At 42.2% G+C, this 16536-nt stretch overlaps 1 protein-coding gene across 2 annotated transcripts in view; it reads left to right on the plus strand.

Annotated features, from left to right (window-relative positions):
- The window catches only part of sugct (succinyl-CoA:glutarate-CoA transferase), a 179258-nt gene that overhangs the window by 46744 nt on the left and 115978 nt on the right, over nt 1-16536 (plus strand). For both annotated transcript variants that reach the window (XM_024393145.1, XM_024393146.2), the window contains exons 10-11: nt 14052-14123; nt 14328-14425. In XM_024393145.1, the coding sequence (XP_024248913.1) occupies nt 14052-14123; nt 14328-14425 (170 nt within the window). The remainder of the gene's footprint in view (nt 1-14051; nt 14124-14327; nt 14426-16536) is intronic.

Consider the following 16536-nt stretch of genomic DNA (forward strand, 5'->3'; position numbering starts at 1 on the left):
AGTGTTGATATACAGTACATGTTTAGTTTATGTCCCCGCACATCTGTTTTTAGTAGGAGGGAGAATGTACATTCATTGGGTTGGGTCTTATTGTGTGAACATGATATTAAGGCCAGTATCTTTGGTCCAATGAGTGGCCCTTGTAGCGGCTCTCCCTAAATGTACACTCTACCCACAATGCCATTCTCTCTTGGGCCTGGGATGAAACCGTGGCTTTGGTTTGGATTATGGTTGGGCTGTGTTATGTGCAGTGCGGCCAGTTCCGGTCCACACATGAGAGGGGATGCGGCCTGCTTAACAGGGTATCCGGTTTTTAGGATCAAGGAGACGGGTTCTCCTCTTGTTTTTAACTCTTTGCCCCGTAGCTGTGTGTAGCATTGACTAGTGACTTTTATGGAGGAGGAGGAGAGACATTAAACTCGTTCCACAGAAGTGGGAGACTTCAGAAGGACCTTCATAGGAAACAGTTTCTGCAGACTTCTCTTTCATCTGGTGCTCTTTGTCTGCACACAGTTCACAATCTGATGTAAAGTGATGACCTCTTCTGCTTTACTTCCGTATTCAGTCCCATACTGTTATGAATTGGCTTCAAGATTATATCATCATTATAGTTTTGATTTGCATCTTAACCCAGATAATTCATGCAGTGGATGATTTGACAGTCCATTGTTGTACAAGTGAAAACAGAATATTGTCAAATTTGATGACATTGTAAGTGGCAGGCTGTTGCGCATATTGTCCTGGAAAAACATTGTATGTAAATTACAATAATGTGTCATGACTCTAATGCCAATCAAAGTAATTTAGGTCTTACATAGAGGTTTCACATATCGTCAGCATCCTGGAAAAACCTATTTTCCCAAACTTTTTCAGGTGTAGAGAAAACTTTTTTTTAAATTGCCCCAGCCTTTGCCAGAGACTGAGCTTGCCTCAGACTGCTCATGAGTCATTTGAGAAGATGACCTGGAATCAAAGCAAGCAGGGTGATGTTCCCAAGCCATGTGGCCTTCTCGTCCCAGCTCAGCTCCAAACCTTAATGGTTAGATACTGTTACCTCCATATCTAGTCACAGCTGCCATAGTCTCTCAGTTTCAAATAACTACTACAGACTACTAGACTCACTGATGCCTCAGGGATTAAAAAAATAATAAGCGTAGACTCTTGAATTACCTCTTTTTTTTTTACCTTAACGTACCTCAACGTAAGTTGTTGGAACAACTTTGTATCTCAGTCGACCGACTTTGTATCGCAGTCGAACAACTTTATCTCGTTTGAATAACTTCTTACTTAGTCCTTCAAAGGAGATACTAAGTTGTTCAAACAAGATACTAAGTCGTTTGAACAACTTATTATCTAATTTGAACGATTTAATTTGTATTTTGTCTAATAGGCCTCATTTGCAGCTTGTCAGACCGTGTAATGTTTGCTACAGCCTTTTAATTTGTAGAGCACATTTCCCACACTCAATGCACATGTGAAGCTTGTTGGTGCTTGCTTCTTTGCACAAATCATTTGGCCGCTGCAGTTTGAGTTTATTTATTCCTTTTTATTTATGAAAATAAATTAATACTGGCCTTTAATATTTACAATTTACTTAAGATGTTTCAGCTTAATTGATTTATATTATGGTGTTAGTATTCCAATATTTAAAAAGAATATATATTACAGTAGCCTATGTATTGCATACCTAAAACCTCTGTTAATACATTTCAAAATAGAAACTACATATCCTAATGTTAGAAAGTAGAATATAAATTAGATTTAGATACTGTGGGTGGGGTAGGCTAAATAATTACAAACTAATAGGCTTAATTGAAATAATGGTGATAAAGGAAATGAAAAATCCTAGACAAAGCATTCCCAGAGCTTGTTGCTGAGCGGTACCAGAGCACAATTGGAATGGGAGAGAAGGCCAACACCATTTTTTTTAATGAGTTCAAATAATTCTCAATTATATGCTCCTGGCATACAAAATAAGCCCTGCTTTAGGCTATCAAAGAACTGTCCCTGAATATTCATATCAATGGATGGAATCAGTAAATGCAGTAAAATCATTACATGGTTTGACAAGCTGCAAAACAAATGAGACCTAATTTGACAAAATAACAATTAAGTCGTTCAAACGAGATACTAAGTCATTCGAATGAGATAATACCAAGAGTCTAGTTCAATTATTTTTTTTTTGAGGGGTTCATTTTTTTGGGGGTGCTTGGGCTTCAGGTTACTTAGCAAAATTCACAACATCAAACACTCAGGTAATTGAATGTTTCACCTATATATGATGTAGCATGGGGATTATGGGACTGGAGGATTATTTTGTGTTATGTCCCATTCAGAGGGATAATACATTTTGTCAGGGAAACTAGTTGTTGGAATGTGAAAAGTTGTCCAGGTTTGAAATTGAGTTCATATTCCATATTTTTTCAGTTTTTTAATTAAATATTTCATGCTTGTTTTTTACATTTTTTATTAAATATTTCATAATTCATTATTATCATGAAAACCAAACTATTGGGCTGTTCTGTGAGTGAAGTGAGCTTAGCCTATTGTCCAATGAGCCAGCCACGGAAACTGACGACTCCATTTTAACACTGTTGTTCCTCGCTTCATGCCAGCATGTGAGGTGCCCTGGTGGGAGGACAATCGAGGGAACTTGCATTAGGTCAGAGAGGCATCAAACTGGGCCTGTCTGTCTACAAAGCTGTCTGAGTCTAAAGTGTTCCAGAGCAGTTTAAAGGGCGATTGTCTGGGCCCAGTGGGAAACTGGTTTGTCTCCCCTCTCTTTTCTGCCACAGTCCTCCACCATCGCTCCCCTTCCTTAATTTGAAATAATTTGATCTGATGGCTAAAAGTTTGTCAAAACAAAATCTCATTAACCACTGTCTGTGCACTTTGTTCCCTAGTACCCTTTGTGCCACTGGCTGGCAAGGAAGATGAGCTGCAAAAATGTGGGGGCTAAAAGGGGATAGCAACATGAATCAAAGCTTTGTTTTAAGGTGTATCACCCCAGACAAACAATGAAGCATGTCTTGATTTACTCCAGAGTGCGGGAGGGTTGAAAAAACTTGAGGGGTTGCCGGGTGGTTGCAAGGTTATGCCTTTTAAATCACTCCCCGTCGAGACAGCGCTGTCAACAAATGCAAGACAGAAAGCGGGAAGTTGATGACTGTTTTATCTCTTGAAGTAGTGTATGGGAATTGGGAAAGAAACTACTGGATCTCCACCGAACTCTCAAGGACGTTTCGGTTCAAGGGTCAGCGGTTCCTTGTTGTCAACTGTTGTTTTGTCCTCCATACCTGTTACCATATCATTGTCTCTGTGATTTAGCGAACCAAGTAATGTCTAGATCAGTAGCCTGATTGGTTCCCCCGAGAACATCTGGATGGTGAACTCATGGTCTCTTGCTCTGGATCTGTACGGAACTTTTAGAGGGGTTACTAAACCTTAAAGGGGTGTTCCACTCAAAACGCAACATAACTATATAACTAAACGAGAAAAAAAAATGTATTCAACATGTAAAGTGTTGGCTCCATGTTTCAGTAGTTGAAATAAAAGATCCCAGAAATGTTCCATATGCACAAAAGGCATATTTCCCTAAAATGTTGTGCACAAATTAGTTTACATCCCTGTTAGTGAGTATTTCTTCTTTGCTAAAATAATCCATCCACCTGGCAGGTGTGGCATATCAAGAAGCTGATTAAACAGCATGATCATTACACAGGTGCACCTTGTGCTGGGGACAATAAAATGCCACTAGAATGTGCATTTTTGTCACCTAACACAATGCCACAGAAGTCTCAAGTTTTGAGGGAGCCTGCAATTGGCTGCTGACTGCAGGAATGTCCACCAGAGCTGTTGCCAGAGAATTGAATGTTCAGTTCTCTGCCATAAGCCACCTCCAACGTCATTTTAGAGAATTTTTCTGGATATTCCAACCAGCCTCACAACCGCTGACCATGTGTATGGTGTCGTTTGGGCGAACTGTTTGCTGATTTCAACATTGCGAACAGAGTGCCTCATGGCATACCAAGATGGCATAGCAGTTCAGACGTCTTTTGTCCTCGTCTTGTCGTGTCCTGTATATATATATATATATATATTTACAACTTTTTTCACATACATTTTATTTTTATTTTCCATCAACTCATCTTCAAAACACTCTCCTGCAACCCACCTCACCAATTTATATTTATAAAAAAGTATTATTTACCTCAAATCTGTAATCCTCCAAGAAGCTAGCCAGAAACTCCAAGAAGCTAGCCTGAAACTAGCCAGAAGCTAGCCAGGAGCTAGCCAGAAGCTAGCCCAGAAGCTAATCCAGAAGCGACGTTACCTGAATGGCCATCTGCGGCCTGCTAACCGTTAGCTGTCTTACCGATGCTATCTGAATAGACAATCGGACAATATATTTATTTTATTACTATTATGTTTTCTTCTTGGGCCTCTATAACTATATATTTGTTTTTATTTTTGTTGTTGTTGTGTGATTTGGATTAATCCCCTACCACACGGAACCCCACTAATCTACTGACGGAATGCAAGAGGTGGCTAACAACAGACCTCCATCCTATGCTAGCATGCTACCGATGGCCTGGCTAGCTGTCTAAATCGCCGTGACCCCCAACCAACCTCTCCACCACTCACTGGACCCTTTTGATCACCCAAGCATGCCTCTCCTTAATGTCAATATGTCTTGTCCATTGCTGTTATGGTTAGTGTTTATTGGCTTATTTCACTGTAGAGCCTCTAGTCCTGCTCACTATACCTTATCCAACCTTTAGTTCCACCACCCACACATGCAATGACATCTCCTGGTTTCAATGATGTTTCTAGAGACAATATCTCTCCATCACTCAATACCTAGGTTTACCTCCACTGTATTCACATCCTACCATACCTTTGTCTGTACATTATACCTGATGCTATTTTATCGCCCCTACTAGAAACCTCCTTTTACTCTCTGTTCCAGACGTTCTAGATGACCAATTCTTATTGCTTTTAGCCGCACCCTTATTCTACTCCTCCTATGTTCCTCTGGCGAAAGGTGAATCCAGGCCCTGCAGTGCCTAGCTCCACTCCTATTCCACAGGCGCTCTCTTTTGACGACTTCTGTAACCGTAATCCCCCATGCATGTTAACATTGGAAGCCTCCTCCCTAAGTTTGTTCTATTCACTGCTTTAGCACACTCTGCCAACCTGGATGTTCTAGCTGTGTCTGAATCCTGGCTTAGGAAGACCACCAAAAATTCAGAAATTTTAATTCCAAACTACAACATTTTCAGACAAGATAGAACTGCCAAAGGGGGCGGTGTTGCAATCTACTGCAAAGGTAGCCTGTAGAGTTCTGTCCTACTATCCAGGTCTGTACCCAAACAATTTGAACTTCTACTTTTAAAAATCCACCTCTCTAAAAACAAGTCTCTCACCGTTGCCGCCTGCTATAGACCACCCTCTGCCCCCAGCTGTGCTCTGGACACCATATGTGAACTGATTGCCCCCATCTATCTTCAGAGCTCGTGCTGCTAGGCGACCTAAACAAACAACCTCCACTCATCACTGTAAAACGCTCCCTGAAACACTTCAGCGAGCAGGCCTTTCTAATCGTCATGGCCGGGGTATCCTGGAAGGATATTGATCTCATCCCGTCAGTAGAGGATGCCTGGGTATTTTTAAAAAATGCCTTCCTAACCATCTTAAATAAACATGCCCCATTCAAGAAATTTAGAACCAGGAACAGATATAGCCCTTGGTTCTCCCCAGACCTGACTGCCCTTAACCAACACAAAAACATCCTATGGCGTTCTGCATGAGCATCGAACAGCCCCCGTGATATGCAGCTGTTCAGGGAAGCTAGAAACCATTATACACAGGCAGTTAGAAAAGCCAAGGCTAGCTTTTTCAAGCAGAAATTTGCTTCATGCAACACTAACTCAAAAAGTTCTGGGACACTGTAAAGTCCATGGAGAATAAGAACACCTCCTCCCAGCTGCCCATTGCACTGAAGATAGGAAACACTGTCACCACTGATAAATCCACCATAATTGACAATTTCAATAAGCATTTTTCTACGGCTGGCCATGCTTTCCACCTGGCTACTCCTACCCCGGTCAACAGCACTGCACCCCCAACAGCAACTCGCCCAAGCCTTCCCCATTTCTCCTTCTCCCAAATCTATTCAGCTGATGTTCTGAAAGAGCTGCAAAATCTGGACCCCTACAAATCAGCCGGGCTAGACAATCTGGACCCTTTCTTTCTAAAATTATCTGCCGAAATTGTTGCCACCCCTATTACTAGCCTGTTCAACCTCTCTTTCGTGTCGTCTGAGATTCCCAAAGATTGGAAAGCAGCTGCGGTCATCCCCCTCTTCAAAGGGGGACACTCTTGACCCAAACTGCTACAGACCTATATCTATCCTACCATGCCTTTCTAAGGTCTTCGAAAGCCAAGTCAACAAACAGATTACCGACCATTTCGAATCTCACCATACCTTCTCTGCTATGCAATCTGGTTTCAGAGCTGGTCATGGGTGCACCTCAGCCACGCTCAAGGTCCTAAACGATATCTTAACCGCCATCGATAAGAAACATTACTGTGCAGCCGTATTCATTGATCTGGCCAAGGCTTTCGACTCTGTCAATCACCACATCCTCATCGGCAGACTCGACAGCCTTGGTTTCTCAAATGATTGCCCCGCCTGGTTCACCAACTACTTCTCTGATAGAGTTCAGTGTGTCAAATCGGAGGGTCTGCTGTCGGACCTCTGGCAGTCTCTATGGGGGTGCCACAGGGTTCAATTCTTGGACCGACTCTCTTCTCTGTATACATCAATGAGGTCGCTCTTGCTGCTGGTGAGTCTCTGATCCACCTCTACGCAGACGACACCATTCTGTATACTTCCGGCCCTTCTTTGGACACTGTGTTAACAACCCTCCAGGCAAGCTTCAATGCCATACAACTCTCCCTCCGTGGCCTCCAATTGCTCTTAAATACAAGTAAAACTAAATGCATGCTCTTCAACCGATCGCTACCTGCACCTACCCGCCTGTCCAACATCACTACTCTGGACGGCTCTGACTTAGAATACGTGGACAACTACAAATACTTAGGTGTCTGGTTAGACTGTAAACTCTCCTTCCAGACCCATATCAAACATCTCCAATCCAAAGTTAAATCTAGAATTGGCTTCCTATTTCGCAACAAAGCATCCTTCACTCATGCTGCCAAACATACCCTTGTAAAACTGACCATCCTACCAATCCTCGACTTTGGCGATGTCATTTACAAAATAGCCTCCAATACCCTACTCAACAAATTGGATGCAGTCTATCACAGTGCAATCCGTTTTGTCACCAAAGCCCCATATACTACCCACCATTGCGACCTGTACGCTCTCGTTGGCTGGCCCTCGCTTCATACTCGTTGCCAAACCCACTGGCTCCATGTCATCTACAAGACCCTGCTAGGTAAAGTCCCCCCTTATCTCAGCTCGCTGGTCACCATAGCATCTCCCACCTGTAGCACACGCTCCAGCAGGTATATCTCTAGTCACCCCTAAAACCAATTCTTTCTTTGGCCGCCTCTCCTTCCAGTTCTCTGCTGCCAATGACTGGAACGAACTACAAAAATCTCTGAAACTGGAAACACTTATTTCCCTCACTAGCTTTAAGCACCAACTGTCAGAGCAGCTCACAGATTACTGCACCTGTACATAGCCCACCTATAATTTAGCCCAAACAACTACCTCTTTCCCAACTGTATTTTATTTATTTATTTATTTTGCTCCTTTGCACCCCATTATTTTTATTTCTACTTTGCACATTCTTCCATTGCAAAACTTCCATTCCAGTGTTTTACTTGCTATATTGTATTTACTTTGCCACCATGGCCTTTTTTGCCTTTACCTCCATTCTCACCTCATTTGCTCACATTGTATATAGACTTGTTTATACTGTATTATTGACTGTATGTTTGTTTTACTCCATGTGTAACTCTGTGTCGTTGTATCTGTCGAACTGCTTTGCTTTATCTTGGCCAGGTCGCAATTGTAAATGAGAACTTGTTCTCAACTTGCCTACCTGGTTAAATAAAGGTAAACACAATGCAAATAGCCCGTTTAGCCACTGTGCTGCGGGAGTACTGGTTGGTCGGCCCAATTTAGGTAGTATGTACATGAATGTATAGTTAAAGTGACTATGCATATATGATAAACAGAGAGTAGCAGCAGTGTAAAAAGATGGGTTGGGGGGGCACAATGCAAATAGTCCGGGTAACCATTTGATTACCTGTTCAGGAGTCTTATGGCTTGGGGGTAAAACTGTTGAGCAGCCTTTTTGTCTTAGACTTGCCACTCCGGTACTGCTCGCCATGCGGCAGTAGAGAGAACAGTCTATGACTGGGGTGGCTGGGGTCTTTGACAATTAGGCTTTTGTCATGCCCTCTTCACGGCTGTCTTAGTGTGTTTGGACCATTCTTGTTTGTTGTTGACGTGGACACCAAGGAACTTGAAGCTCTCAACCTGCTCCACTACAGCCCTGTTGATGAGAATGGGGGTGTGCTCGGTCCTCCTTTTCCTGTAGTCCACAATCATCTCCTTAGTCTTTGTTACGTTGAGGGATAGGTTGTTATTGTTATGTGACTATGCATAATTTTTTTTTTAAACAGCGAGTGTAGCTGAGGGTTGGTATGTGGGAGTGGAGTTGCTGTGTGGGAGATAAAAGTAAAAACATGTTTTTAAAAAAAAGTCAAAATAAACATCAAATCAAAAATCAAATTTATTTATATAGCCCTTCGTACATCAGCTGATATCTCAAAGTGCTGTCCAGAAACCCAGCCTAAAACCCCAAACAGCAAGCAATGCAGGTGTGGAAGCACGGTGGCTAGGAAAAACTCCCTAGAAAGGCCAAAACCTAGGAAGAAACCTAGAGAGGAACCAGGTTATGTGGGGTGGCCAGTCCTCTTCTGGCTGTGCCGGGTGGAGATTATAACAGAACATGGCCAAGATGTTCAAATGTTCATAAATGACCAGCATGGTCGAATAATAATAAGGCAGAACAGTTGAAACTGGAGCAGCAGCACGGCCAGGTGGACTGGGGACAGCAAGGAGTCATCATGTCAGGTAGTCCTGGGGCATGGTCCTAGGGCTCAGGTCCTCCGAGAGAGAGAGAGAGAAAAGAGAGAATTAGAGAACGCACACTTAGATTCACACAGGACACTACCACTGCAGATACTACTACTACTATAACGTATTTCTAAACCATACATACTTTTAAACAAGCTAGCAAACAACATATTTTCTTCAAGAAATGTACTTTTAGCCTAGAGTTGATTTATTAGAAGAAATACAGCTAGCTATCAGTAGGCCTACATACAAACCTATTCTACATAGTTCTTCAACTACTGTATTTTAGACATTTTTGTGATCTAACTGCCCCACAAGCCAAATTAATATGGTTGATATAGTAGTCTATAAACGTAATCAGAACAGATATTTGACTACATTTAACTTTGACTATATGTAACTGTTTTGTTTTATATGGTAAAGGTAAAAATGATTTTTTTACCTTCTACCACAAAAAAATGCTTTTAAAGTGTAATTTACCATCTAGTTTATAAAGCTCTATTCATTACATAGAGAATCTTTTGTCACCAAAGCCCCATATACTACCCACCATTGCGACCTGTATGCTCTCGTTGGCTGGCCCTCGCTTCATACTCGTCGCCAAACCCACTGGCTCCATGTCATCTACAAGACCCTGCTAGGTAAAGTCCCCCTTATCTCAGCTCGCTGGTCACCATAGCATCTCCCACCTGTAGCACACGCTCCAGCAGGTACATCTCTCTAGTCACCCCCAAAACCAATTCTTTCTTTGGCCGCCTCTCCTTCCAGTTCTCTGCTGCCAATGACTGGAACGAACTACAAAAATCTCTGAAACTGGAAACACTTATTCCCTCACTAGCTTTAAGCACCAACTGTCAGAGCAGCTCACAGATTACTGCACCTGTACATAGCCCACCTATAATTTAGCCCAAACAACTACCTCTTTCCCAACTGTATTTAATAAATTTATTTATTTTGCTCCTTTGCACCCCATTATTTTTATTTCTACTTTGCACATTCTTCCATTGCAAAACTACCATTCCAGTGTTTTACTTGCTATATTGTATTTACTTTGCCACCATGGCCCTTTTTGCCTTTACCTCCCTTCTCACCTCATTTGCTCACATTGTATATAGACTTGTTTATACTGTATTATTGGCTGTATGTTTGTTTTACTCCATGTGTAACTCTGTGTCGTTGTATCTGTCGAACTGCTTTGCTTGTTCTCAACTTGCCTACCTGGTTAAATAAAGGTAAAATTTAAAATAAATAAATAAATAAAATAAAATAAAATGTCATCCGCCGCCATCACCTCATGTTTCAGCATGATAATGCTCTAGTTAAATAATCATCTCCTTACAACGAACATTGTTGCATAAAATAAATGTTGCCCTTAATCGATGACTGAACAAACCAGGATTTAACCAAAGCAATAATTTTAAAACAAAATAACCACTCTCTCTGCTTCTCTGCCGTAGTTTATTTGTCTATTACAGATCAGTCTCTCCAAAGTATTGCTCCTTAAACTACTCTACATGACCAAAAGTATGAGGACACCTGCTCGTCGAACATCTTATTCCAAAATCATGGGCATTAATATGGGTTTGGTCCCCTTTTGCTGCTATAACACCCTCCACTCTTCTGGGAAGGCTTTCCACTAGATGTTGGAACATTGCAGCGGGGACTTGCTTCTATTCAGCCAACAGCATTATTGAGGTCGGGCACTGATGTTGGGCGATTAGGCCTGGCTCGCAGTCGGCGTTCCAATTCATCCCAAGAGTGTGCGATGGGGTTGAGATCAGGGCTCTGTGCAGGCCAGTCAAGTTCTTGCACACCGATCTCGACAAACCATTTCTGTATGGACCTCGCTTTGTGCATGGGGTCATTGTCATGCGGAAACGGGAAAGGGCCTTTCTGCAAACTGTTGCCACGAAGTTGGAAGCACAGAATCGTCTAGAACATCATTGTGTTCGGCAGCATTAAAATGTCCCTTTTACTGAAACTGAGGGACCTAGCCCGAACCATGAAAAACAATCCCAGACCATTATTTCTCCTCCACCTAACTTTACAGTTGCGCTGTACATAGGGGTAGGTAGTGTTCTCCTGGCACCCGCCAAACCAAAATTTGTCCGATGGACTGCCAGATGGGGAAGTCGCAATTGTAAATGAGAACTTGTTCTCAACTTGCCTACCTGGTTAAATAAAGGTAAAATAAATAAATAAATAAATAAGTGTGATTCATCACTCAAGAGAAGGTTTTTCCACTGCTCCTGACGAACAGTTCTTGTGCTGACTTTGCTTCCAGAGGCACTTTGGAACTCAGTGAGTGCTGCAACCGTGGACAAACCATTTTTACGCACTTCAACACTCAACGGTCCCATTCTGTGAGCTTGTGTGGCCTACCACTTCGCGGCTGAGCGGTTGTTCCTCCTAGACGTTTCCACTTCACAATAACTGCACTTTAAAACAATTAAATAATGATATTTTTTTATTTAACCTTTATTTAGCTAGACAAGTCAGTTAAGAACAAATTCTTATTTACAATGGCAGCCTACTGGGGAACAGTGAGTTAATTGCCTTGTTCAGGGAAGAACGACAGATTTTTACCTTGTCAGCTCGGGAGTCAATCCAGCAACCTTTTGGTTACTGGCCTAACGCTCTAACCACTAGGCTACTTGCCGCCCCACTTACAGTTGACTGGGGCAGCTCTAGCAGGGCAGAAATTTGATAAGGCTATTCTAATGCCAATGTTTGCATAGCTGTATGCTCGATTTTTATACACCTGTCAGCAACGGGTGTGGCTGAAATAGCGAAATCCACTAATTTGAAGGGGTCTCCACATACTTTTTGTATATACCGTGATTTCGAAAGGTATTCAGACCCTTGACTTTTTCCACATTTTGTTACGTTACAGCCTTATTCTAAAATGGATTAAATAAATGAACATCCTCAGCAATCTACACACAATTCCCCAGAAAGAAAAAGCATCAACAGGGTTTTTAGAATTGTTTTGCAAATGTATAAATATGAAAAACAGGTACCTTATTTACATAAGTTTTCAGACCCTTTGCTATGAGACTTGAATTGACCTCAGGTGCATCCTGTTTCCATTGATCATCCTTGATGTTTCTACAACTTGGAAGAGTGGCCAGACGGAAGCCACTCCTCAGTAAAAGGCACATGCCAGCCCAATTGGAGTTTGCCAAAAGGCGCCTTAAACTCTCAGACCATGAGAGACAAGTTTCTCTGGTCGATTGAAACCAAGATTTAACTCTTTGGCCTGAATGCCAAGCGTCACTTCTGGAGGAAACCTGGCACCATCCCTACGTTGAAGCATGGTGGTGGCAGCATCATGCTGTGGGGATGTTTTTCATTGACTGGGACTGAACATCTCTGGAGAGACCTGAAAATAGCTGTGCAGCAACGCTCCCCATCCAACCTGACAGAGCTTGAGAGGTTCTGCAGAGAACAATGGGAGAAACTCCCCAGGTACAGCTGTGCCAAGCTTGTAGCATCATAACCAAGAACACTTGATACCAAAGGTGCTTCAAAAAAGTACTGAGTAAAGGGTCTGAATACTTATGGAAATGTGATATTTCAGTTTTTATTTATTTATAAATTAGCAAAAATGTCAAAAAAATAGTTTTTTGCTTTGTCATTATGGGTTATTATGTGTAGATTGATGAGGGGAAGGAAACAATTTAATATGTTTCAGAATAAGGCTTTAACCTAAGAAAATGTGGATAAAGTCAATGGGTCTGAATACTTTTCGAAGGCATTGTGTGTCTTATAGATATATACGCTACCATTCAAAAGTTTGGGATCACTTAGAAATTGTTTTTATAACATCAAATTGATCAGAAATACAGTGTAGACTTTAATGTTGTAAATGGCTATTTTAGTTGGAAACTGCAGATTTTCTTTATTTTTATGGAATATCTACATATGCTTACAGAGGCCCATTATCAGCAACCATCAGTGTTCAAATGGAACGTTGTGTTAGCTAATCCAAGTTGATCATTTTAAAAGGCTAATTGATCATTAGAAAACCCTTTTGCAATTATGTTAGCACAGCTGAAAACTTGTGCTGATTTAAAGAAGCAATAAAACTGACCTTCTTTAGACATGTTGAGTATCTGGACCATCAGCATTTGTGGGTTCGATTACAGGCCCAAAATGGCCAAAAACAAAGACCTTTCTTCTGAAACTCGTCAGTCTATTCTTGTTCTGAGAAATGAAGGCTATCCCATGTGAGAAATTGTCAAGAAACTGAAGATCTCCTACAACACTGTGTACTACTCCCTTCACAGAACAGTGCAAACGGACTCTAACCAGAATAGAAAGAGTGTGAGGCCCCGGCACAACTGAGCAAGAGGACAAGCACATTAGGGTGGGTAGTTTGAGAGACCGACACCTCACAAGTCCTCAACTGGCAGCTTCATTAAATAGTACCCGCAAAACACCAGTCTCAACGTCAACAGTGAAGTGGTGACTCCGGGATGCTGGCCTTCTAGGCATGATGGTCTGTCATTTCTCTATGCTTATTTGAGCTGAACTTGCAATAATATGGACGTGGTCTTTTAACAAATAGGGCTGTCTTCTGTATTCCCCCCCATCTTGTCACAAAACAACTGATTGGCTCAAACGCATTAAGAAGCAAAGACAATTCCACAAATTAACTTTTAACAAGGCACACCTGTTTAATTGAAATCATTCCAGGTCACTACCTCATGAAGCTGGTTGAGAGAATGCCAAGAGTGTGCAAAGTTGTCATTAAGGCAAAGGGTGGCCATTTTGAAGAATCTCAAATATAAAATACATTTTGGTTTGTTTATCACTTTTTTTTTAGTTACTACATGATTACGTATATGTGTTATTTCATAGTTTGTCTTCACTATTCTACAATGTAAAAAAAATAAAAAAAATAATGAAAAGCCTTGAATCTTGTTTTCAGGGTTTCAGAACCAAAGATGGATACCTGGTTGTGGCTGCGGGCAACGACAAGCAGTTTATCAAAGTGTGCAAAGTAAGTAGCATGACCATTCATGCATTATCAAACAGCATAAAATACATAATCTTGCAATTTCATATTGGGCTTAAATGTTACTTTTAGTTAATCTTTTATGTCGAAGTTTGCTATTAGGGTTAGTATTTCACAGTGCTACTAGTATCACTGAACTGTCACCCAGAATCCCTTCCAAGTGACTTAGTATAGACTTTGTGTTTCCAGATGCTAGGCCTGAATCATCTGTCTGACGAGCCCAAGTACAAAAGCAACACACTCAGAGTGCAGCATCGCCAAGAGCTGCTTCACATCCTCTCCCAGAGGTAAAGCCTTCTTCTTCACAGTAAACAACGTTTTTTTTATTTTTATCGGACTTATGGCAATTATTACTTTTTTTTTTAGCTAGAGGCCTTCCTCATCTATATTCATGTGTTGTTTGGTAAGTCTGCAAGTTCTCAGTTTGGCCAGAGAGCCTGTAACGGATGTGGCGTAGAGAAAAGGCAACAGGACACAGAGACCACTCACACAGATGTTTTCATCTGCCCTCCCTTCCAGTCGCTTTGTCATGAAAAGCACTCGTTGGGCCCCAGGCCCGGTCGGCTGTTTCCTCTCTAAGGGGTCAAGGGGCGTGATGGGATCGGAGGCATTTAACAATGGGACGTTATCTAACACCACCGGAGGAGGGTGACTCGTTACATGACACTGACCGTGTCCGAAATCTGGCTTGTCTACTACTTGTTTAAACTGCATACTGTGTACTCATTTGACTGCATACTATGTAGAATGTACTGTTAAGTAAAAACTAATGAAGTAAGCAACAAATAACATTCTAGTCTCATGCTACTTAGAATGTGTCAGCTAAGGCACAATTGTGTTGATTCCCGCCAATCGTTAATTTTGGTACAAGTGCATCCCCAGAGCTGATTGGCAGCTGTGGTCAGACACACATGGGTCTCAAAATACAATTCTCTTCCTCAATATGTCCAGCTAATTGTACTGGATCAAAAGCAGAAATTAGTATGACATCCTGGCATTTAAAGCATGCACATTTTTTTCAATTTCACTTACTATAAAAATTTTAACAAATGTGAAAATGGCTGCTATTTAGAACGCTTGTATGGGTATTCGGACATGACCTTATCGGACAGCAGTGTAAAATCTAATCAAATTCTATTTGTCACATACACATGGTTAGCAGATGTTAATGCGAGTGTACCGAAATGCTTGTGCTTCTAGTTCCGACAATGCAGTAATAACCAACGAGTAATCTAACCTAAAAATTTCACAACAACGACCTTATACACACAAGTGTAAAGGGATGAAGAATATGTACCTAAAAATATATGGAGGAGTGATGGTACAGAACGGCATAGGCAAGATGCAGTAGATGGTATAGAGTACGGTATATGAGATGGGTAATGTAGTGTAAACATTATGTTAAGTGGCATTGTTTAAAGTGGCTAGTGATACTTTTATTACATCCAATTTTTCCATTATTAAAGTTTTTCCATTATTAAAGTGGCTGGAATTGAGTCAGTATGATGGCAGCAGCCCCTCAAATGTTAGTGGTGGCTGTTTAACAGTCTGATGGCCTTGAGATAGAAGCTGTTTTTCAGTCTCTCGGTCCCTGCTTTGATGGACCTGTACTGACCTCACCTTCTGGATGATAGCGGGGTGAACAGGCAGTGGCTTGGGTGGTTGTTGTCCTTGATGATCTTTATGGCCTTCCTGTGACATCGGGTGGTGTAGGTGTCCTGGAGGGCAGGTAGTTTGCCCCCGGTGATGCGTTGTGCAGACCTCACTACCCTCCGGAGAGTCTTACGGTTGTGGGCGGAGCAGTTCCATACCAGGCGGTGATACAGCCCGACAGGATGCTCTCGATTGTGCATCTGTAAAAGTTTGTGAGTGCTTTTGCTGACAAGCCGAATTTCTTCAGCCTCCTGAGGTTGAAGAGGCGCTGCTGTGCCTTCTTCACCACGCTGTCTGTGTGGGTGGACCAATTCAGTTTGTCCGTGATGTGTACGCCAAGGAACTTAACTTACTACCCTCTCCACTACTGTCCCGTCGATGTGGATGGGGGGGTGCTCCTCTGCTGTTTCCTGAAGTCCACGATCATCTCCTTTGTTTTGTTGACGTTGAGTGTGAGGTTACATTCCTGACACCACACTCCGAGGGCCCTCACCTCCTCCCTGCAGGCCGTCTTGTCATTGTTGGTAATCAAGCCTACCACTGTTGTCGTCTGCAAACTTGATGATTGAGTTGGAGGCGTGCATGGCCACGCAGTCGTGGGTGAACAGGGAGTACAGGAGAGGGCTCAGAACACACCCTTGTGGGGCCCCAGTGTTGAGGATCAGTGGGGTGGAGATGTTGTTACCTACCCTCACCACCTGGGGGTGGCCCGTCAGGACGTCCAGTACCCAGTTGCACAGGGCGG

Source organism: Oncorhynchus tshawytscha, linkage group LG29, assembly GCF_018296145.1.
Source record: "Oncorhynchus tshawytscha isolate Ot180627B linkage group LG29, Otsh_v2.0, whole genome shotgun sequence".
NCBI lineage: Eukaryota > Metazoa > Chordata > Actinopteri > Salmoniformes > Salmonidae > Oncorhynchus > Oncorhynchus tshawytscha.